We start from the raw sequence: 22,581 nt of genomic DNA, 5'->3' as shown, positions 1-22,581 counted from the left end.
CAGAAGTTAGAGAACTCAGCTGATCTTAGGGTGCTGTGGTTGTGTTTGGGGGTGCCAAGAGTCTGTTCTCACTCCTGGGTTAAGTGACCAGAAAACCAATAAACTTACCACCCTGGCTCCCGAGCAGACGTATAATAGAAAATAGTAGGCTCCCTTACATCTCATGGCCTGGCCATTCTGAGATAAGCCACAGGTAACTGAAACCTTATAAATTACAGTTCTATTGCCACACCAATGGTTTCCATGACAACACACTAGAAGGTGGTGTTGATTCAGTCCCACACCATATGGAAAACAGCTGTTTCTTCTATAGGGAAGCAGCCACAGCCTGGCAAATTTGGCTTAGCAAAATGTGTCATTTTAAGTATTTTTAATGAAGAACTTAAGTGGTGTTTGAAATTCCTGGGGTAGTTCATGCACCCATTTCAAATAAAAGTACATTATTATCAAGATTGATCTAGTATTTTGGAGGGTATATGTGGGTAAAATAGAGACTAGGGGAAATGAAGATAATTTAAGTTACAACAAACTGCAACTGCATAAGAAATGATGAACTAACAGATTCATTGATTTCTGAAAGTTCCAGAAAATGAACATTAGACGGTCCTAATGGTCTTTCATTCCCTTCACTTTTGGAGGGGTAAGAGCTAGTCAATCTGTTGTCATTCTCAACAGACCATTTACTCCATTTGTTCCGAGAGTTTAGACTGGCTTTTAAGAGAGGAGATGGTTATCAGACTTAATTTCTAAAAATTGTTATAAAGAGGAGTAATGTTAGATACTGAACTAAAGCTTTTTGTTGGAGATAGCCAGTGACACAGATACCCATGAGAACACAAGTACTGAAAATTGGAAGGGAAAGTTGAGACAAAAATTACAGGAAGTTGTTCATCTCTGTTCTTGCATCTCTGTCTCCTGGTCAGTGTCTGAAAAGCAATTCCTGAACCTTTGAACACTATGCTCCTCATAAATGTCCAAGATTTTGGAAGTCCCCAATATCTCTTCAGAGTTCACAGAAGTCCCTGATTCATCAGCTCGACTATTAACTGCCTAACTTTTTTTTAATACTGCCATTAAAACTATATACTTACAGAAGTTCAGACCGAACCTGGAGGATACAGCCACACCCATACAAGGAGACTAAAAAGGACATCCTTAGAGCTAACATGCTTAAAAACAAATCTCTATTGTTTATAAAAGCATGCTATTTATATAAGCGTGGAAAGGACTTGTTTATGTAGATGAATATGCATTTATGTCTCCTCAGTTCTCATCACACTTGTTAAATGTTTTAAAAGAATTAACAGTTTCAATTTATAAAATAGAAAGGATAAACTGCAAGAAATCCTCAAGTTTTCTTTCCTGAACACAGACTCCCTGTGCGGTCTCAGTCTTCAGCGCTTAATTCAGACAGAGCTCAGAGCCGTGGTCGGTTTACACGTCAGTTCTTCTTTGGTTATGAGGGTGAGACTATCAGGGTGAGGCTCTCCTGGTGAGACGAGCCCTTAAAGAGGCCACAGGGCTCCTATCTTCTGAGAGATGGAAACTATTAAGTTTGAGAGTGTGAAGGACTCACGTTAAGATTTGAGAGTGGATCCCATTACTGAGACTATAGATTGAGACCCGGCTGGAATTACAAGGACATGTATTCTGAACAGATTGTTGGGCTTGGCCAGTCAGCCTCAGGTACAGATGGGACTCCAGCAGCACCATGAAGGCAGCTCTGGGATGACCCATGCAGAGGAAAGACACAAAGCCTACAGATCCATTCCAACCCTGTGAGTTCTTCCATGTCTCACGCAGAACATGTGGGCCCACTCAATGTTAACACAGACACCCTGAGCCCATCCAATGGCACACAAAGAACCTGATGCCCATCTAATGTCACACACAGAACCCGTGGGCTCATCCAGCATCATTCTGAGACCCTCTATGCCCAATCAATGTCACATACAGAATTTATGAGCCCTTGCATACTGAACCTATGGGTCCATCTAATGTCAGACAAAGAACACATCTGTGTCACATGGACTTACTACATTTAGGGTACCAGTGGCATGGGTGTGGGAAGGAAGTGGCAGGTCATTAACTGTGGGCTCGAGGCCAGGCGTTAGTCACATAAATGAAAGAGCCATCAGAGCCACCAGGAACCATCACAGGCAAACTGACGGTGGCTTTGAGAAGGGTGTCTTAGAGAAGCTGGGCATTTAGGAGTTAGGTGTCTTGTGCCACCATTGTTCCTTACTTATCTCAGGGTTCCTGGGAGGAGCTCGTATTACATGGAGAATTAGCATTTGCTTTATTAAAAGTTTAATTAAAGTTATTATGTAGAGCAGCTAACTACGCATTCTTTTGTTTTCTCTCCTTTTTATTCTATTTCCATTCTTCCTAAATTGTGTATTGCATAAATCTCACACAGGCCAACCGCTTGTTTCAATGTCTGATAATTTCCTATGAACAATCAGCAAAGATTGGCTATCAGATATGTGCAAATCAGAAAGCACTTTGAACAATGTCAGCTCTGTCTTACTTTCCTATTTATTCATATTTAACTGTTCATCATGTACCTGGGAGTATAATAACCTCTCCTTTCAAGACAACAATTGCAGAGGACAGATATCTTCAGCATAAATACTATTCCCCAAGATCCTAATGAGAAGTTTGTCATAGCATTCCTGAAGAAGAATAGTTAGCTATTTAAACATGGACTTTTATTTATCTTCAAGCTCAAATGTGAAATATTTGACTATTCTAATGTTCTGAAGTTTATAAAATATTGTCATTAATAAAGAGACACAATGTTGGATACTTGATCCTGTAGCACCTGTCTGAGCTTGCCGTGCTAACAAGCAGGCTCTACTTTAGTCTGGAGGACTCTGATGGTGTTTTCACAGGTGAGCCCGCTGAGCTTGTGACCTGGAGTTCTGTATCCTCTGGCTGTGGAAGCATCCACCACCACTTACCTTTGCATCTGGGTCTGCCTTCCTCTGCATTCCAGGTCCCATTGGCTTGGCACTGCAAGAGCCTCTGACCCTGCAAGAAGTAGCCAGGGCTGCAGCTGAGGAGAACTTGAGCTCCATATTCATTCAGTGACCCCGAAACCAACCTCCATAGCACGTGCTCTGACAGCTGGCCTTCGATGCTGGGGCAGGGCACCGCTGTGAGAGAAACACCTCAGCATCAGTATGGCTTCCTGACAGCTCTTTCTTAGCTAATTCCAAAAGGTAGGGCTGGCCAGTCTGTGGAACTCATTGTGATGTGTGACCTGCACACCCTCAACTCTTGTTTCACGACTTCTCTGTTTCCCACATGATCACACGGCAGGCACCACAATCCCAGTTTGAGAGCTACTGTCTCATTACAGATGTGAAGAGAATCTTATGGTCAGACTGAGATATAATGGTAGGAAACCATTCCTTTTCTGGGCATCACATACATGCACACACATATACTCATTCACATATGACTACACATGAACACACATGCCTTCACACCTGTACACATATACATACATGTGCAAAGGCACATGCATATTCAAATGTATGTACATGTCAATATACATGCACAAATATATATGTGTGTGTGAATATATGTGCACACTATAGCTGTATATAACTAGGTTTATAAGCACACAAAACTAGGCACACTGCATTATCATTGTAGAAAAAAATTATTGCAAATTAAGGGACAGACTTTCCACGATCCAAGGCCAAGGAGACAGGCATCCTGAGTGCTGAATCACGGAAGCAGTTGTACTAACAGTACTGTAGGCTCAGATTCAGCTCCAGAGAACTTACAGATAGACTGAAATATATGCACTATTTGGAGACTATGTGAGTATAGGTTTGTTTATGAAAAGTATTACAGGATTTTAAATGAATTTCACAAGTTAAAAGCAAGAACCAGATAGGCATGGTGACCTACAAATTTAATTCCAGCACGGTGGAGGCAGAGACAAACTGGTCTCTGGGAGTTCAAGGGCAACCTGATCTACAAAATGAGTTCCAGGATTGCCAGAACTGTTGACCTGAAACACTGTCTCAAAAAAACAAAACGAAAGCATTAATCACAAAGGTTCCTTTTTTGACATCTGTCACCATCAGCTGGTTACCAAAAGAAACTTTTTGGACCAGACTGATCAGCCCTGAGTTCAACAATAGCTGAAGATTTTTTTAGAGTAACAATAATAAATGCATTTTGCTTTCAAGTTTTATTCATATTTATTATAACTGAAACTGCTCTGTGAAATGCTATAATATCTCTCTTTCCTATGGTAACTTCTAGTTCTACCTTCAAATCAACTACAAAGAATAGATATTTAACTTCAGAGTAGAAGCAATGAGGGTAAAAATAATATGAAGGAATACGTAAACACTTCTTAAGCTTGCATATATTCTTAGATATTTTTGGATGTGGCAACTATTCTACATGACCATGGTTTGATAAATAGTACAAATTATGTCTTTCTGCATCTAGGATATGTTTGGCTTTTTAGACAAGACAGCCATCTCCGTAAGCCTTCATCCATATGAACCTGAACCCAACTGTAATATGACAAAAGGCTTTCCCTTCAGCCAATGTGTGCTTCCAGAACTAACTCCTACATTCTAACCAAAGGATCTATCCTTCACAAGACCTGCCTCTGCTCATAGTGGAAAGGGAGTCATCCTCTGGCTAATTCCATCCTCAGTAGCAATCCCACAGGCCACAGTTGCCTTGCTTCTTTTTAAATGTCTTCTAGTTCGTGTCTCTGGCCCTCTGCTTCGCAACAAGCTTTTTTTTTAACTGTAACCACCATGTCTTTTCATAGTTTTCCAGCCAAGTCAAGTAAAGGTTGCACGTTGCTACAGTTGTCTGAGTGTGCTTGCATGCAACGTGCACAGTGTGAAAAGGAACTCGCCAGGAAAACAGGATGGCAAAGACATCATGCCATACATGTGAAAACTGAAGGTTTGCTTCTCCTATCACCGAGGCAACTCCCAGTGAAACCACAGACAGCTGTGAACATCATCCTACATATACAGTAGTCTAATGCAGGAGTCTATAAACACTGCACGGGCACCATCAATAATGATTCTTAGTGAGGAATACTTAAGACAATTAAACAACACACTGTAGAAGGTCATGTGAACAGCCTCTGTGGCGAAGAGTCACTTAAACACTAACACTCTGGGGCTGAAGTGGACCCTGATCCTGACACCACAAGGGGTAACAAGCAAATGGGAAGGGTCTCCTAGGAGGAAAACAGAACACTGTGGTGGGTATGAATAACAAAGTCCATCTTGTCTTTCGTTTGCTGAAGAAAGAACGTATGCTTTCAGAAACTTGTTCCCACTGTTGGTTCTATGTTTTCAAAGTTGATCTGTAGGAAAGACTATGCAAAACATGAATCATTCACAGTTATGTCTGAATGATCCATGACATACTTGGGTGGTGAGACCATGTGTGACACAACCTGGATGGTGAGAAGAAAAGCCCCAGTGTGTAATGGTGAAGGAGGTGTCCTCTGTGAGCATGCCTACATCTATACCTGCATTCCTCCAAGAAGGAGACTTTTCACACACATGGGTTACTATGTGAGATGACAATGAATATCCAAGAATATGCAAAATAAAAATAATTTAAGTGAAGAATTAGAAACCGATCACTCAAAGACATCCTTGCTCATAAACACAATACTTAAGAAGGGTATTTAAAGGCCACACTTTCTGGTTCTGCTCATATAGCTTCCATATACTGTCATTGTGGGAACATACAAGGCCATCCCTTTCCAGCAAGCCTCTTTACCAGCCACAACCAAACAGAACCTTGGGAAGGTAAAGGTGATAGGACAAAAAGTGTAGGGTAGAGGTGAAAGACATGCAAATCTGCTCTGAGTGTGAAAATAGTGTTGTGACACATTTACTAAGATTTTCATTCCTAACATTGGGTCAAACAGATTAATAGAGTTAGGCAGAACTGAGAAACCTATAGGAGAGTGAAATTCATGAAGCTTGGTGAAGAGCTGCAACAAGAGAGTGAAGAATGCCAATCAGCTGACAGCCTTGGGGTTGGGGGAATGAGCTGGGGCAGTAGTTGCCCAGTCTCAGGTTATCCAAGTGACACATGGAAACCTGTATCTTACAAAAGGCTTACTACCATGGCACAGGAAGCCATCATGTGCTTTGGTTTTAAGATTGCATGCCTTCACCTGATAGAAATGTCAGAGAGTGGATATCCATATTCCATAGTCACCTGAACATCCAGATGGATACTTCAGAGGTTAGCCGCTGCCCAGATGTGTAGCTCAGTGCTTCTACACAGAGCACCAGACCCTTCTTGTGTCTGTGATTGACTGTGAAATTATAATCTAAGCTAAATCTCACTGAGATGAGAAAGGAGCGTGATCACTATCATCAACACCATGACCGTTGCCATCACAGTCACCATAATCATCATCATCACTACCATCATCATCATCATCACCACCCTCATCATCATCATCATCACCACCACCATAATCATCATCATCACTACCACCACCACGATCATCATCATCACCACCAATTATCATCACTCGTAAAGTGTGCCAGTTTACCCACAAACCTGACAGTCCTTTTGTTTGTACTTTTGTGGAAATATAGAATCTTTTCTATCACATATATAAAATAGCCACTACAAGGTCATTTTTCCCCTTTCAACTAAAGGAGTACTTGCTGTGGCCCATCCCAAGGGACTCCATATGGTGAATACCAAGAACTCTTTACATGGTTGACACAATTTTTGCACCAAAACCTAATTGCACCTCTCAAATCAAAAGAGTGGAAATCACAAATAATGAGTATTTTTTATACAACAGACACATTTCCCAAAATGTTGAATGTCAAAGAGACAGAGAGGACACTTTTCTGACTTGGGAAATCTTGGTTTTCATTTTGTAAAAAGCTATATTTACTTAGTATTTGTGTGTGTGTGTGTGTGTGTGTGTGTGTGTGTGTAGTTATAGATGGTTGTGAACCAAATAACATGGGTGTGGAGAACTGAATTTGGGTCTTCTGCAAGAGCAGTGTGTTTTCTTAACTTCTAAGCTATCTTCTCCATCCCTTGGTTATCAATTTTGTGGAGGGAGATTCTGGTTTCTTGAACTAGGGGCAAATCAGCAAGGCCATCTATTCTTTCCTGGAAGGCATGCATGCTATGGTGAGGCCATCACCATGAATATAAAGCATTCTCTCTGGTAGTTATAGGCCCTCACCATCAATCTTCCCTGTTTGTCTAATCAGCCCCGAAGTGTGGAATATAATTGCCTTTTTATTTTTTTAACAGAGTTTCCCCGCATCCTACTCACGTGGGTAAGTACTTCTTATTACCACATTTAGTTGGAGCACATGTAATTAGATTTGTAAAATTATGATGAGATGCCTTTGGAGTGAAATAATTGAATCATCCCAGTCTTCACACTCACAGTTGAAGTGGAGCCTCTGCACAATGCCAGCAACCTGTGCTGATGGGGGTGACAGAAATGGGCTAAGCTGTGGAGTCCCAAAAGCAAGACTATTAGCTCAGCAAATAGAGAATTGATTGGAGTTATGACTGTCGTTTTACATTCTATACTTTACAGTTCATCCAGGCAATTCTCAGTGAGAACATTTCTACGAGACTGGTACAAGTGGATTTGGGAGGAGATACCTTCTCTGGGTCTTTTACAGTATTTGTGTTTTATGATGAGACCTTGGCATGTGGACTTTGTTCATTGATTATGTGTCTAATATGCAACTCCAGGCTGCCCCTGTTGGGTCCAGGCTTGGTTTTGTTGTTTCCCAAGCTTGGTTGCTTTCAGATTTGGCGAGTTGGTAGATCAGTCTTTCAGTCATTCGGTGTTGATTTTGGAGTGGATAAATTGTGGTGGGGATTCCATTAGGTGACAAGCAAGACCCTGCCTAGTGGTGGAGAGGCAGGGGCACATTTGCAGCTATGATTCTCTTTTTACTCACTGTCAATCTAGTTTATAACAGATTCAAGTTTAAATGTCCGGGACATAATTCCTGAAATTAGCTGTTCACACAGACATTAAATAAATGCCTGTTTTAAAAAAAACATCAGTTTTGCTGCTACTAACCAATGTCAGCCCCAGGGCAAATACTAATAACTGAGTCTAAAATAGCCAGCAGCCTGTCTGGGTAAGGATGGCAGAGCCACCCTTGGTCTCAGTTCAGGGTACATGTGTTATTGTTGTTAAAAGGTACCTTAGAAAAACCCTCAGGAGGTTCTTGTCCCCAGAGGAGCCCCAAGGCCCTAGAAGCCTAGGTTCTCCTCCTTCTCTGAGCACAGTACTAGATGGTTGGTGAAAAGAATTAATTGGGAGTGGGGGTGGGATGTTTTCATGTTCTGTATGGCTGCTGTTTGGTTCTGGCTGTCCTCAGAGGCATTATGTTTCTCTATTTCCTGTATAAAAATGATAGGCAAGCCCATGACTAGGTACTGTCTGATGCACGGAAGGCTCCCTCCAGTCTAGCCTCCTGGTACCTTCTTGTCTCCTGCTCAATGACTTCCCCATAGCATGAAGGTAGCCAAAGTGTAATTTGAAGTATTCAGGGTATCTGGGACTGCTCCTTCATTTTATAGGATTTTGATTTTTTATAGTAAAAGGGAAAGAGAAGGTGATAAACAATCAGGTGGCTACACATTTTAGTACAAATAACTTTTTGAAAAAGACTGATTTGTTACTTTATGGGTGTTTTCTGTGTGCCCATATGTACATGCACTGTGTGTGTAGGTGCCATTGGTGGTCAGAAGAGGATGTCACATCCCCTGTAGATGGAGTAACAGAAGGATGTGAGTCTCCAGATATGGATTTACCTTGTTCTCCTGTCCTAAACAAAGGATTTGCAACTCATTCAATTATGAAACACTTAGATGGTTTGCTGAGTGTGGGGGTGTATACCTTTAATCCCTACATTCAGAGAAGGCAAGTGTATCTTTATGAGTTTAAGGTCAACATGGTCTACACAGTGAGTTCCAGGCTAGCTGGGGCTATATAAGTGAGAACATATCTTAAAAAAACAAACCAAGACCTATAGTAGGTCTACATAGGTGATTAATAATTAAAAAATGTCTAGTGCTTTGCACATAGTAGTTCTACATAGGTGATTAATAATTAATGTGATTCATGAATAGCATTAGCTGAAAAAGTGCCCACAAACTGGCATTGCAGATTAGACATGTGATTTTATGAGATGGTTGGCTTAACACCTTCACTTCCTTCTAAACACACAGTGCACAATGCAAATCCATCCATCATTCTGTCAGACTATCAAGCCCTGCACATTAATGCCACATGCCCTGACTGGCTGTAGTGGCACTAGCATGAATTTTGTCTTCAAACATCCATATCCAGTAAGTAATTAAAATGGAAAGAAATGAGACTCAGACATGTGCCTAGGAGATCTGTATAGTTCCCAGGCAATATGGATAGAAACTGTATATTTTAGCCTTCATCCAAGCCAACCTTAGGATGGAACGTAGTGAAGGCATTTACCACTCTCCTCTAGTCTTTCTCTTTTACTTATTGTATTTTCTTTGAAGATTTATTTATTTTTATGTGTATGAGTGTTTTGCCTACATATGCTGGTACTACATACGTGCAGTGTTCGAAGATCAGAAGAGGCATTGGATGACATTGCATCCCCTGGAACTGGAGTTATGGATGACTGTGTGCTTCCTTGTTGGTGCTGGAAGAGTAGCCAGTGCCATCTCTCAACCTCCATGCCATCTCTCCAGCCCCTGCTTGTTTTAGTTTTGGGACAGTCTCTCACTATGTAGCTCAGGCTGGCCTTTAATTCAGAGATCTGTATGTCTTTACCTCCCAAGAATTGGGATTGAGTGTTCTCTACCACATTTGCCAGAAATGTTTTTATCTCCTGGTATTTCATCTACCAATTCTGCAATTTACTACAATTGTTAAAGAAGCATAAAAATTCCTTCAACCCCACTCAGATACAATGGGGTTAGCTTGGGAAATATATATGACTGTATATATGTGTGTACACATACACACACATACACAGAGTTCATTTTAAGTGGTTGGAGTTGTCTCTGGAAATATGTGTACTGTTAGGATGAAAGGAGCCAGGTCCTCCCAATACTGGGAAGGGTCTACAGACATTCTGGAAGTTAAATCTACCCCTTTCCCAGTGAATGCAGTTCTCTGTGACTCTCCAAAGGCATGCAAGTGGACAGAAACACTTACGTTTGCATGTGGGTGGCTTCCCTCTGTTGCTCCACAGGCCATCCTCTTGACACACAGCAGTGGCTTGCTGACTGGCATCCAGCTTGAAGCCTTCATTACATTCATATGTCACTTTATTGTCCAAGGTGAACTCATTGCCCACGAATGAGCCATTTCCAGGAGCCTCTGGAATCCCACAGGACACAGCTGAAGAGATAAGGAAGAAAACCTTGCTCATTTTTAAAGAACTTCATTAAATTTTATCTTTATTTTTTTATCCCAGAGACAAATTTATTAATTATGTTCTTCAGTTTTGCCAAAAGTACATGCATTTTTAGAATTTTAAGGATGCCAAGTATTCAAGAGAAACACTGGAAAGCTTATCAAAGTGTAATAAAATGGTTCCATGTAAAAACACTGTATCAAAGGGATACTGGAGGTACTGGGTGATAACTCTGGGATGCAGGCTAGTCACAGCTTGATTGTTTTGTTGTATGTTCAAGTAACATGCTATCTTGGGTGACTCTGGGCAGGAAGATGAAGGGTTGGCTATTTCATTACCATCACAACGATGGCTCTGGATATCAAGGCTCATAAGAATTAGCCACTGACGCATAGCCGCCCATCTCCCTTTTATCTCCACCTTTCCCCCCTAATTTTCTTCAACACATAGGAAATTCTTTTTAAAGGATGCTGTGCTTTGCCTGGCAGTGTTGGAAATGTGGTCTCCATTGTGGAAATAAGGTTTAGAATCTTTAAGAGCTGTGGACCTTTTGGGGGCTCTCATACTGAAGGTGGCTGCATTTTCCTGGGACCCAGGCTAGTTGTCATGAGCTAACAAATCTGTTGAAAGAGCAAGTCAGATCTGGGTGTGGTGGAGCATGCCTTTAATCCTAGCACTTGGGAGGCTGAGGCAAGTGGATCTCTGAGGTCAAGGCCAGCCTGGTCTACAGAGTGAATTCCAGGACAGCTAAAGCTACAAAGACAAACCCTGTGTTGAAAAAGCAAACCAAAAAAAAAAAAAAAAGGAGGAAGAAAGAAATTAGAAAAAAAGAAAAGAAAAACCAAGTTTGGCTCTGCCAAGTTCACTGGCTTCTTAACTCATGTAAGCAAGGTCCTACTATGATGCTTCCTGATGTGTAGCGGGCATTTGTGAGCCAGCTAGGTATCTTTTCTCATACATTTCTCAGCCTTTGAAATTTTGTTATATAAACACAAAGGAGGCTGGTAAAGAAAGGTTGCCTAAGGTCACCAATATGTCTATCAGTATCAGAGCTAACATCTTCTAAATTACCTGGAAAACTTAAATTGACTAAATTGTCCTTTGACCAATAGTCTCACACACACACACACACACACACACACACACACACACACACACACACACACACACAGGAATGAATGACTATTTTTAGATCTCAGATTTCTATAAAACTTAAGCTCTGAAATTTCCCATGTGCTGGCTTCTGTTTATTTTCGACAACTTCATACATGCTCACAGTGGCTAGATGTCCACACCATTAAACTCTCATACCCCAAATCCTACTAAAACTCTTCTTTACAACATCTCACTGTCTTCCTTTTCTTCTCCCTCCTTCTCCTCTCTCTTCTTCCTCCTCCTCCTCTTCCTCTTTTTTATTAGTCACTGAGTTTCACTGGAGTTGGAATAAATGTAGGTGAGTAGATATTCACTGGCCAGGCAACTTACCAGTGGTTACACTACTGAGTAATCACTCCCTTTCTCCAAGTGACCACTAACTTTCAATTGCCTTCCAGGACAGAATGGGGCCTCATCAACTCCTCTCCCATCCATTGTGGAACACTGAAGGACCAACTCTTGTGTAGGTCTTGTTCATGAAGCGATAGCTGCTGTGGATTCAAGGGCTCTGCCATATCTAGAGGACAATGTCTTACACAATTTTGCCCACCCCCGCCCAATTTGCAGCTTTTACAGTCTTTCTGCTCTCTATTTCATGACTTCAGCCATCTGAAATATCTGTTCTTTTTTCTGTAATACAATATTAACACATTGGTGGGATATTAAAAACAAACACCACACATATATGTAACCATCACTTTGGGAAAGGTGTTCAAAATAGCAAACAATAATTCCAGTTTTTTTTTATAGCCACTGTTCTGTCAGGGAAACCCATCAACAGACAAGCTATCAGCAGACAAGTATCAACTGGAAGCCTAAGGAACCTTTACCTTTAATGATCTAGAAAGCATCACAGATTTTGTCCTTTTTAAAATTCTCTTTATATCTTATCATGTTGCCATATATCATATATATATATATATATCCCATCGTATATCTCTATTTCTCTCATAAAACCATGTATCTATCCTTCATTACATGTACCATACCCAGCCTTTGCTTCCTTTAAGATTCTTACTTGGGGGAAAGCATGGCATGAAATGACATCTCCAGCAGGTAAGTAGGAAAAGAGGATATCCCACAAGCTCGTCAGAATTGCTCCCATAAAAGGGGTTCTTACCCAGGGGCCAAGGCAGACAGGTTAACTGAAGGTTCTCTTCAATCTAAAATCTTTCAAATGAAAGTGAACTCTGCTTTGGAGGGCTCTGGAGAATTGGCCCTACGTGGTCTGTTCAGTAATGAGCAGTCTGCACTGAGATTTGAATTACAGTTTCTATCCCTGGGAGAGTGTTCATTAAAGGAGCTGGGGTGAAGGACATTTCTGACTCCCACAGCCTTCGGTGATTCTTTGCTCTGTTCAACCCATGGGAGTGCATGGCTAAGACTCTGAACGTAAGCCAGTATCATCTTCCATATTTAAACCACGAGTTAAGAATAAATGTCCCTACTCTATTCCTCTTGTGAAAAGACCTACCACTGATTCAGGATTTACTGACATGAACATCAGGGAAGACTTGATGGTGAATGTCTCAGAATCCTCCTGCCATCATCAACAGAAATAAGAAAGACCTGGTCCCAAAATTCAGAGATGTGAAGCCTAACCCTGAATATTCCAGGAGTCAGTACTATCACATCTCTGAACTTCCACAAATAACATACTCCAATGGTATTTGCCACAGATTCAGAAAACTGTATGAATGGGGAGGGTTTTAGACCTCACATTTCTATACATTATCTTATTCAACACCTAACACACACTGAAAGTTCGAATCAATCACTGCTGTACATTCCTTCTAAGGAGCACAGATGACAGCGATACTGTGCTCTTACGTGCATTCTTTTGTTTTTGAGATTTATTTTTATTTTATGTGCACATATGTCTCTGCATCCTGTGTATGCTCAGTAGACATGGAGGCAAGAAGAGGGTGCCAGGCCTCCTGGAATTGGAGTGACTGATGGTTGGGAGCTGCCATGTGGGTGTAGGAAATCAAACTCATGTCCTCTGGATGAACAGCCAATGTCCTTAACCACTGAGCCATCTCTCCAGCCTCCTTTATGTGAATTCTTACTATACATTCAAAACTGAGACAGTGTTCAGGTTTCAGGTAGTGATACCTCTTGGTTACTGACCCCAGGATTCTAACCCCAGATGCTTAGGTTTATTTTCCTATCTAATGTACAGATAGCAGCAGTTCACTGATCAATTGACCAAGAGGTTAAAAATAAGTTTTCAAAGTGCAATTCTAAAACCAAAGTGCAACGGATCATTTTCGCAAACATTTCAGAGGCTCCTTTAGCCACTACCCCCAAGTCTTAGATTTCTCAAATCTCTTCCTTGAGTAATTAGTAATGAATCACCCTTGGGCTTCAAGCTTAACTGAATCTCATGTACAATCAACATCAATGGAGTGTGAGGCCAAAAAGGAAAACCACATCAGGTTAAGAGGGCGGGACAGAAGCCCCTGAGGCTAGTGCTGGCTTAATATTGGACACTGCTTCTCTTTGCTATAAGGACTGAAGGTAGTTTCTGAGAGCAAGGACAGGTGGAGGGAACCAAGAGTGGGGTTTGAAGAACCCTAATTAAGCAGATGAGCAGTTTGAAATCATGAGCAGTGTGAAAATGGTCAACTATACAGGAGGATAGACCAGAATCCAACTGAGAAGCCATTCAGCTGTTTTAAATCTCTTGAAAACATTTAGCACAGGATAACCTAAAGATTGAAGGAAAAACAAAGAGAAACCAACAAAAATATCATAAATGTTCCCCTGTAGTGCCTCCTTACAAATGATTAACTACAAAGACTTGGGGATCATCCTGCAGCCTCTAGGACATTTGGGTAGGTTGCCCATGGCTGTAACCATAGCTGCTTCAACCCTGCCATCTGTGCAAAGCCAACAAGGAGGTATAAGTACCAAAGTTGGAAAGTAACTGCCATTTCTGCTTCAAAATGCCAAGCAAAGTTTTGGTTCCTATAATGGCCTGTCTAAAGAAAGATGGCCAGAGGGATTTGACACACAGGTAGACACCTGGACGCCCTGAGTTCAAGCTCTGAATCCAACATCTCAGAGGCTGTTTCACAGAGCTGTCTGAACTCATGTGGGAGGCATGTGTATGTGCTGGTAGGTAGCTTCCTTGAGGCAGTGAGATGATCAAACTCTGTAATATTGATCACCCAGAGGTACATACTGGTCTTGCCAATGTATAAAGGTCTGAAGCTATCTATCTATCTCTTACATTCACAAAGATCACAATAAAAAATTCCCTAGATTCACAAAAATCACAACAAAAATATATTAGAAACTAAAAAAACAAACCAACATTAAGAAAAAAAAGCCAAGTGTAATTGAAGCTGGCAGTGCACAGGCCCCCTGGTGGTAATGAGCTACGACAGTCACTATTAGACACAACATGGCGGGGACTCAGAACTGAAAAATGTAGGACAGCAAGATCACTCAGGGTAAGAACACCTGCAGCTGAGTATAACCACTTGAGTTGTGTCCTGGTGACTACAGTTGAAGGAGATAAATGATGCTTGCAAGATGTCCTCTGACCTTTATACCTATACTATACCCAATCTCTCTCTCTCTCTCTCTCTCTCTCTCTCTCTCTCTCTCTCTCTCTCTCTCTCTCTCTCTCTCTCTCTCTCCTAGACAATTCCACCTCAGAGATTGTGCCCAAATGTGGTAACATTGCTTACAGTCACTAAAATGTACAAGCTTCTCTGTTTTCCACTAATGGATGCATGGCTAACAAAACATCATTTACATATACAGTGAATAGTACTCATCTTTGAGGAGGAAGGGTGTCATGGAACATATCACAACAGAGATAATCCCAAGGGCCCTGTAGTGAGTGAGGGAGCCAGCCACAGCGAAAAACTGGGTCATCCTGCTAACACAAGGAACCTGAGTAGAATTTTAGGAGCAGAGAAGAATTTTAATTTCCAGGGCTGGGATGGGGTCTTAAATTGTCCTTCAGTGAGACAGAATTTCTGCATGAAGCAAACGTGCTGGAGTCAGACACTGGTGATGGTTGCACGATGTTGTAGATGAATTTAGTACTATTAATCTGGAAGTTTATGACGTGTGCGCATTACTATGACAAAAGTATCCACAGAGTTTCCCTGATACAAGATGGTAAAGGTCACACAGGGAACAGTGTGTATTTTCACACAACCTTCAATCAATTAGCACTACTCATGTTCCTTCTGTTTTATACTGACAAGTGAAACAGTGATTCAGCAGGGAGCACTCAAGCTAACGAATATGAGCTTTTCTTCTACATGCATTTGTGCTCTGCCTGGACATATGTCTGTGCATGGATGTGCCTGGTGCCTGAGAAGCCAAAGAGAGCATCAGGTCCAATGGAACTGGAGTTTCAGGCATTTATAAGTTATCATATGGGTGCAGGGAATTGAATCAAAGTCCACTGGAAGAGCCAGTTGGGTGCTCTTAACTGCTGAGCTATCTCTCCAGCCCCACTGAACAATGCTAAGATAATCAGCTTTGAAGGACATAATAAATTTTCAAACCACTGGCCTTGATATTTGTCTGCATCTTAATGAAAAAGCAATTAGGGAATATAACATGGACATAAGCATGATGACAAAATTTGAAAGTCCACTGTGACTGATGGTGAACTGAGAAAGACTCTTGTAGAAAGGAGTGTCCTGCCCTCCATTCTGCGTTTACTGACAGCTGTTGCTTGCAAGTCATGACCTCCCTCCCCAGAAAAGCTTTATGATTCTCTCAGAAAATACAATTATCACTTCTTGAAAATACACAGAATGGGCTTAAAGGCCATGACTTAGGAACTCAGTGATGTGTACTAGCAGCAGTGCGGCATAGTTTCAGAACAAAGGGACAAACTTTCGTTGAGTTTTTTCCAGACCTGAGGAATAAGCTTCTATAAAGGTATAACTCACAGAAGACTCTACTCTGCTTTTACTAAAACCATGTCTTAGGGATGCACCCTATGCTCACTTCCCCAGTGAGTCAGGCTGGCTTCTGCGCAAATAGGAAAATGAGAGCAGATGTTGTCAGGGCAGAAGAATATTCCCAGGATGTTGAGGGAAATTATAATGTTGGGTAGTCTCAATTCATAAGCCAAAGCAGTATATATGTCTACCAGAAAACAACAGTAACAGAGGAAAGGAAGAAAACTGTAGTTACACAAGCATACAGTGATGGACAGATGGTAGGTGGATGGATGGATGGATGGGTGCACAGATGGAAAGATAAATAGATGATACACAGATAAATATATGATGATGACGATAGGTAGGTAGATATTGGTAAATAGATAAATGAATGATAGTGGCTAGATAAACAGATAGTAAGAGACAATAGATACATGGGTAAATAGGTGGTAATACATGGTCGATGACTGACAGGTAATCAATAGTTGGCACTGACACACAGATCAATTGGGAGAGTGGCTAAGTGAGTGAATGCATGGCTGGGAGATGAACACATATATGGAAAGGAAGGTGGGGAGGAGACAGTTTAAGAAGACCCACATCTTCAAAGCTTCTCATGAAGAAATTTACGACTGAATTAAAATATAATGATACAGTTGAAAAGCTGTACTCAGTGGGGACAATAAAAGAAACAGAAATAATGCAATTCAACACTGAGGTCTCATGATGGATGAAAAGGAGTAGAAGACTTTTTTTCATAATTTCAAAGGCATTAGACATCTGTCCCACCATCTTCTCCTGTAGATCACTGAGTGAAGGTTGTAGGGAGTGGAAAATGTCCATTCTATTCTTTAAATGAAAAAGAAACAATATATGGGTTTCCAAATTCTGTCATTGTTAATGGACAACTCAAAGGCATGTGGGCTGAGGGTGGCTCTCCTCCATCCCAGTTTCATGGCTGCAGTTTCTCTTAAAACAGACAAAGTACATTCACTAGACATACACGTATCTCTTACACTAGACAAAGTATGTTCAATTGAACAGTTCTGTGAAAATCCTAGACTTTCAGTTGCACTTGAACTTTGCTTCAGTCAGAGAACATGGGATGAGACTGCTGAATGTTTCCATACGCAGTGGGACATACCACGTGGCTTGTGAAAACCTACTCTTCAGGGAGTTGGAACGAAAGGTTGCCACACAGTATCTGGAGCTGCCCTGACTCTTGATTAGATGTGAGTCTCTTGTATTTTTCTGACCTACTTTCTGAACACAGTTTCCAATAGGACCACTCAAGAGTATAACAGTAAAGTATTCTGCAGCCTCTCCCTCGCAGACACCATTTCAGGGGACAACATGCATTATACACATATTGGAGTCTGTTCATCAAGAACACAGTAGTGATTGCAGATTCTAGACACTGCACAATGGTGGAAACCATGCAGAACAGAATATCCAACTTCACAGAAAGCTGGAAACTCGCATTTAAGCTTATTTATCCCATAGCCTCTGGCCTCACATCTGTGGCATGAAGGGCTAGTTACCAAAAGTTTACTGAAATGTTGACTTTCTGTTTCATGGTCAGCTTCAGTAGGAGACAGTTGTGAGGTATGTTTGAGGACATAATGAGTTACTAGCAGGGAGGAAAAGGGTGAAAAATAATTCTATAATGTTGCCAGGCCTGTCCAATGTCTAGTCTCCTCTCTCTTGCTTTCTCTGTATACAGTGAAAAGCCCAGAACTTGTCTCAGAGCTCAAAGGCCACTGACAGTCTATACCATGACAGCGCCCATTTATCCCTACAAGGGACATTAGGAGCAATCAGAGATCATTCACCAACAGTGTACACGGCACTGGTCTCTTGACCATGTGGATATAATAAGGAGGCTGTCAAAGCTTTCTCTTCCTTCCTCTCATGCTACCACCCCATTCAAATTCCTGCCATGCCCACTCAGCTTAATAGCCCCCCATGTTCTAACCATGTTCTAACCCCAACCTCCCCAAAGCGAGTCTACTTTTCTCTGGATGACCACAACAGCTCACTTGACAATCAGTCTTGATTTAAGCAGTAGGAAGTGGCAGAGGCTGTCAAGAGAATTCAGGTTTTGCGACTGAAGAGACAGTGGGACAGTGCTTTTTATTGCCAGTGAACATAGTTTAGCAGTTAATTGAGAGTGTGCATCAATAAAATGAACTTAGGCATCATTTTCTCCATAATAATGGTCAGTATTCCAAAGACTAACCACCTCTTCTGACACACCCAAGTCAGTCTTTGGTGTCAGAGCAGAACCAGCCAGGGGTAAGACAGAGAGCAGAAGCCTTTCTGGAGGGAAGCCTTTCTTGGGAAGTTTTCTTGATCCTTTTTGGGGCCTGCTTAAAGTTTTCGTTACATCGTTGACTGGTCTCAGTGTCATCAATCCCGACACCCTCCGCACATTCTCAGATACAGGCTGCCCAGCTGGCACGGCAGGTTGGGGAGCCATATTCCTCAGTGAAGTGGTCACTAGTACATTGTTCCCACTCAAATAAATACCTGCCATGTTCATGCAGGCAACTCTGATATTTTCATGTATGAAAGTTTAAAAAATTAATAAATAAAATAATACAATTTTATGTCAATTTATTAACTGACAAATTTTCTATCATACATATTTTTAAACTGTAGAATACTTTTAAATATTTACTTCTCTGTGTGTGTGTGCACGCGTGTGGGTGTGTTTGGCTACTGTATGTACGGGAATCACATGTGTACAAGGCCTGTGGAGCCCAGAAGAGGATCTGGGATCCCTTGGAACTGGAGTTACAGAAGATTGTGAATTAGTATGTGGGTGCTAGGAGCCAAAGCCACCTCCTGTGTAAGAGCAGTCAGTGATCTTAATCACTGGTTTATCTCTCCAGCTCCTAATAATAAAATCTTAACATGGATATTTTATAATACTAGTCCTATGATTAAGGTGTATTTTCTTTCCATTATTCAATGAACTGCAATGGTATGAGCTATCCCCCCCATACACTAAGGGTATAAGTCCTTCCAATCATCTTCATTTCACAGGGAACACTCAAATACTGAATGCATTACCCTAGTGCAGGCTTTGGTGGCCTCAAGGCAGCCTTGACCCTAAATGCCCAATGTTAAACTCTTGCTCTTTCACCTATGGCATAGTTCTCTCCTATAAATAAGGTAGCAAAATAGTTCGCCATCTCTCTTCATTCATCAATTTAAAAGTGATATTCTGTCATTTATGTCTTAAAACATGGGAAATATCACTTTTCCTATGGATATCAAACTTGCTACTTTGATCATCTCCTGGGCTGCTACTTCAGCCCTTATTAATGTTTAGGCTAATTAAGCTCTGTATCAGTGAGAGGTAAATTTTCTACTTCATTTACTAAGAGTGTGCTCTGATTTAATGCCACTTTCCTATGTGTTCTTAATGTATTCTTGTGTTCATGGTAACTGTTGGTTTCATATAACTCTTTACCAGTCACTGTGTGCATGTGTTGGTTTAGCAGTTAGTCAGAATCTCATAGTTAATACCCCTTTCTCTATATGTATTTGTATATGACTATATCAGCATGTTTTACATTATCTAAATATATTGATTTCTGCTGCTTCCCATTATTAGGAAACTGTTGCTAGCCTATGTCCATCCTGGCTAAAACACAGACATTGAGTTAATTATCAGACTCACTCAAGACAAAGAAAAACTGCAAAGGATAAACATCTAAAAATCTAAGCAACAGTGAGGTTTACTTAGAACTTTGAAAAGCAACAGAAAAGGTTTTTAAGCAATCACAGAGGCGTTCTTTACCTCCTATTCTCTCAGCTCTACCCAAAAGAGGAGGAAAGAGTTCTAGACTATGGCGCAGACAAAGAAAACAGCCTGTAAATCCACCAGAAACAATTGGCTCACAAAGCCACTCCCCACTGGAAGGGTGTAGAAACCTCCATGTTACAGGCTCATGCTGTGGCACTGAGGAAATCAGACACTATCAGAATTGCACTGAACTTCTTCTTTTAGACCCTTGTTCCCACTTCCGATGTGAAAAATTGCTGAAGACTTCAAAACACATTTAAGAGGCTGCTAAATAATACCCACCTGTGTGCTCGCTAGGCCAGATGTTTAACATTATGCCAGAAGATGTCCAGCTAGCTCACTGCATAGGGACCATGAATCCATGGAGGAGAAACATTTCTTTCTCAAAAAAAAATGCATGTTTTTTCCTCTTCCTCCTGTTATCTTGAAAGTTAGATATTTTCCCCCATGGGGTCAAAAGTTAACAAAGTTTATGATTTTGAGTGGAAAAGCAGGACCAAGAATTAGGTGTTGGCAGATTTTACATTCTCATGTGTGAATTTTTAATATAAATGTGTGATGTAAGCATTAACACAAGTCAAGATGTCTCAGGGAGCATGTCTCAGCAGTTCAACTTTATAGCGATTATAAAGGAATCTGTGAAATTTTTCTGGACAATGTCAGCATTTGGATTTTTTTCCAAAAAGTAAGTAAACTTCCTACTGATTGTAACTGAATTATGTATGTGGCATTTTTTTTATCATATGGAAAAGCCAGTACTACACTTTTAAAAACTGTGCTGTCCTACATGGATATACACACTTGTTTTTATCTGTCTTCCATACTGTTATACTGTTTCCATAAACTTGCTATTAAAATACATTAGACTATGAAAAATACAAGTAACAGGTTAGTCTGTTTATTTTGCTAAGGTTTTAGACCACACATATTTTGAGGAAAGCAGAGTTTGATACAGGATGTGACACCAGTCAGAATCTTTCAGTGTCAAGATATCTAGGGCTAAACCCAATCACACTGTCCTTTGGGACCTGCTGATACACATTCCTGAACCTCTGTAGTGATTATAAATGGGAAGGCATCACCATGCCCTGGTTTCAGGCTGTTTCCTCCCCAAAGCACCACATATGTTAGAAAACACAGTAACAAAAGCCACTGTTGGCATCAAGAACCACAGTTATTTACTCCAAAGCTCAGGTTTATGGTCATTGGGTGCAAGCATTGTGTTCCCACTGTGGCATCAACAGTAAGACAGGAGCTCTTCCTTTGAAAAGCAGGAAGTCTCCCAAAAGTGCTAACACAGTCCTTTACCCTAATTCCATCCTGAGCTTGGGATCCTACAGGGCACAGGCACAATGGGATCCACTGAGTTAGATTTTTAAATTTTCCTTTAAAAATTATAAATTTTATTATTTTAAAAAACCTTGCAAAGAAATAAAAACATTATACATCAAAAACAATCAGAATTTTGATTTTTCCTCCCTTTTTGTTGTTGTTTAGTTGTTGTTAGTTGGTGTTGTGTTTTGGTGGCCCTTGCTATCCTGGACGTCGCTCTGCAAATCAGAATGGCCTTGAACTCACAGAAATCTGCTGGACTCTGCTTCCTCGGTGTTGGTATTGAACACATATGCCTCTATTGGCCCCAAATTATCTTTTTCAACAAACACTCAGAATAGTTTTTGTAAACTTGAAAGTTAAGAGTCCCCTGATCAAGATGGCATGGAAAGACACAAGGGTCAGTGTTGTAGAATATTATTTTAAGGTATAATATATTTGTTTAACTCTCTGAAGCTGTGATTCTTTGCCTATCTAAAACAACTCATGGCCTAATAAAGAGCTAAACAGCTGACTGCCAATAGCAAGGCAGGAGAAATGATAGTAGGGGCTTTCAAGCAGAGAGAATAAATAAGAGGAGAAATTTGGAAGGAAAGGAGCAAGCCAGAACAAGGAGAGGAGGAAGTCAGTGGCCAGCTACCCAGCCAGCCATAGAGTAAGGGTGAAAGTAGGATATACAGAAAAGGAAAAAGCTCAGAGGTAAGAGGTAGCCAGGATAATTTAAGAAAAGCTGGCTAGAAAGAAACCAAGCTAAGGAAGGACATTTATAAGAAAGAATACGACTTTATATGTGATGTATTTGGTAGCTGGGTGGCAGGACCCCAAAAGAGTAAAGATCCAAGAAGAAAAAAGAAACTTAAAAGAAAAAAACAAACACCAACAGCATATTGGCATTCCAACGTGGGGCTAGAGTAAAAGAAAATCCAACTAA

General features: G+C 40.9%; 1 protein-coding gene across 1 annotated transcript in view; it reads right to left on the bottom strand.

Annotated features, from left to right (window-relative positions):
- Csmd1 (CUB and Sushi multiple domains 1) overlaps positions 1-22,581 on the bottom strand; it is a 1,489,308-nt gene that overhangs the window by 53,233 nt on the left and 1,413,494 nt on the right. The window contains exons 50-51 of the mRNA XM_005082604.4: positions 10,229-10,414; positions 2,964-3,158 (exon numbers count right to left, since the gene is read on the bottom strand). Coding sequence (XP_005082661.1) covers positions 2,964-3,158; positions 10,229-10,414 — 381 coding nt within the window. The remainder of the gene's footprint in view (positions 1-2,963; positions 3,159-10,228; positions 10,415-22,581) is intronic.

Source organism: Mesocricetus auratus, unplaced genomic scaffold (genome assembly GCF_017639785.1).
Source record: "Mesocricetus auratus isolate SY011 unplaced genomic scaffold, BCM_Maur_2.0 Super-Scaffold_100031, whole genome shotgun sequence".
Classification (NCBI taxonomy): Eukaryota; Metazoa; Chordata; class Mammalia; order Rodentia; family Cricetidae; genus Mesocricetus; species Mesocricetus auratus.
This window is presented reverse-complemented; position numbering and strand designations above follow the sequence as displayed.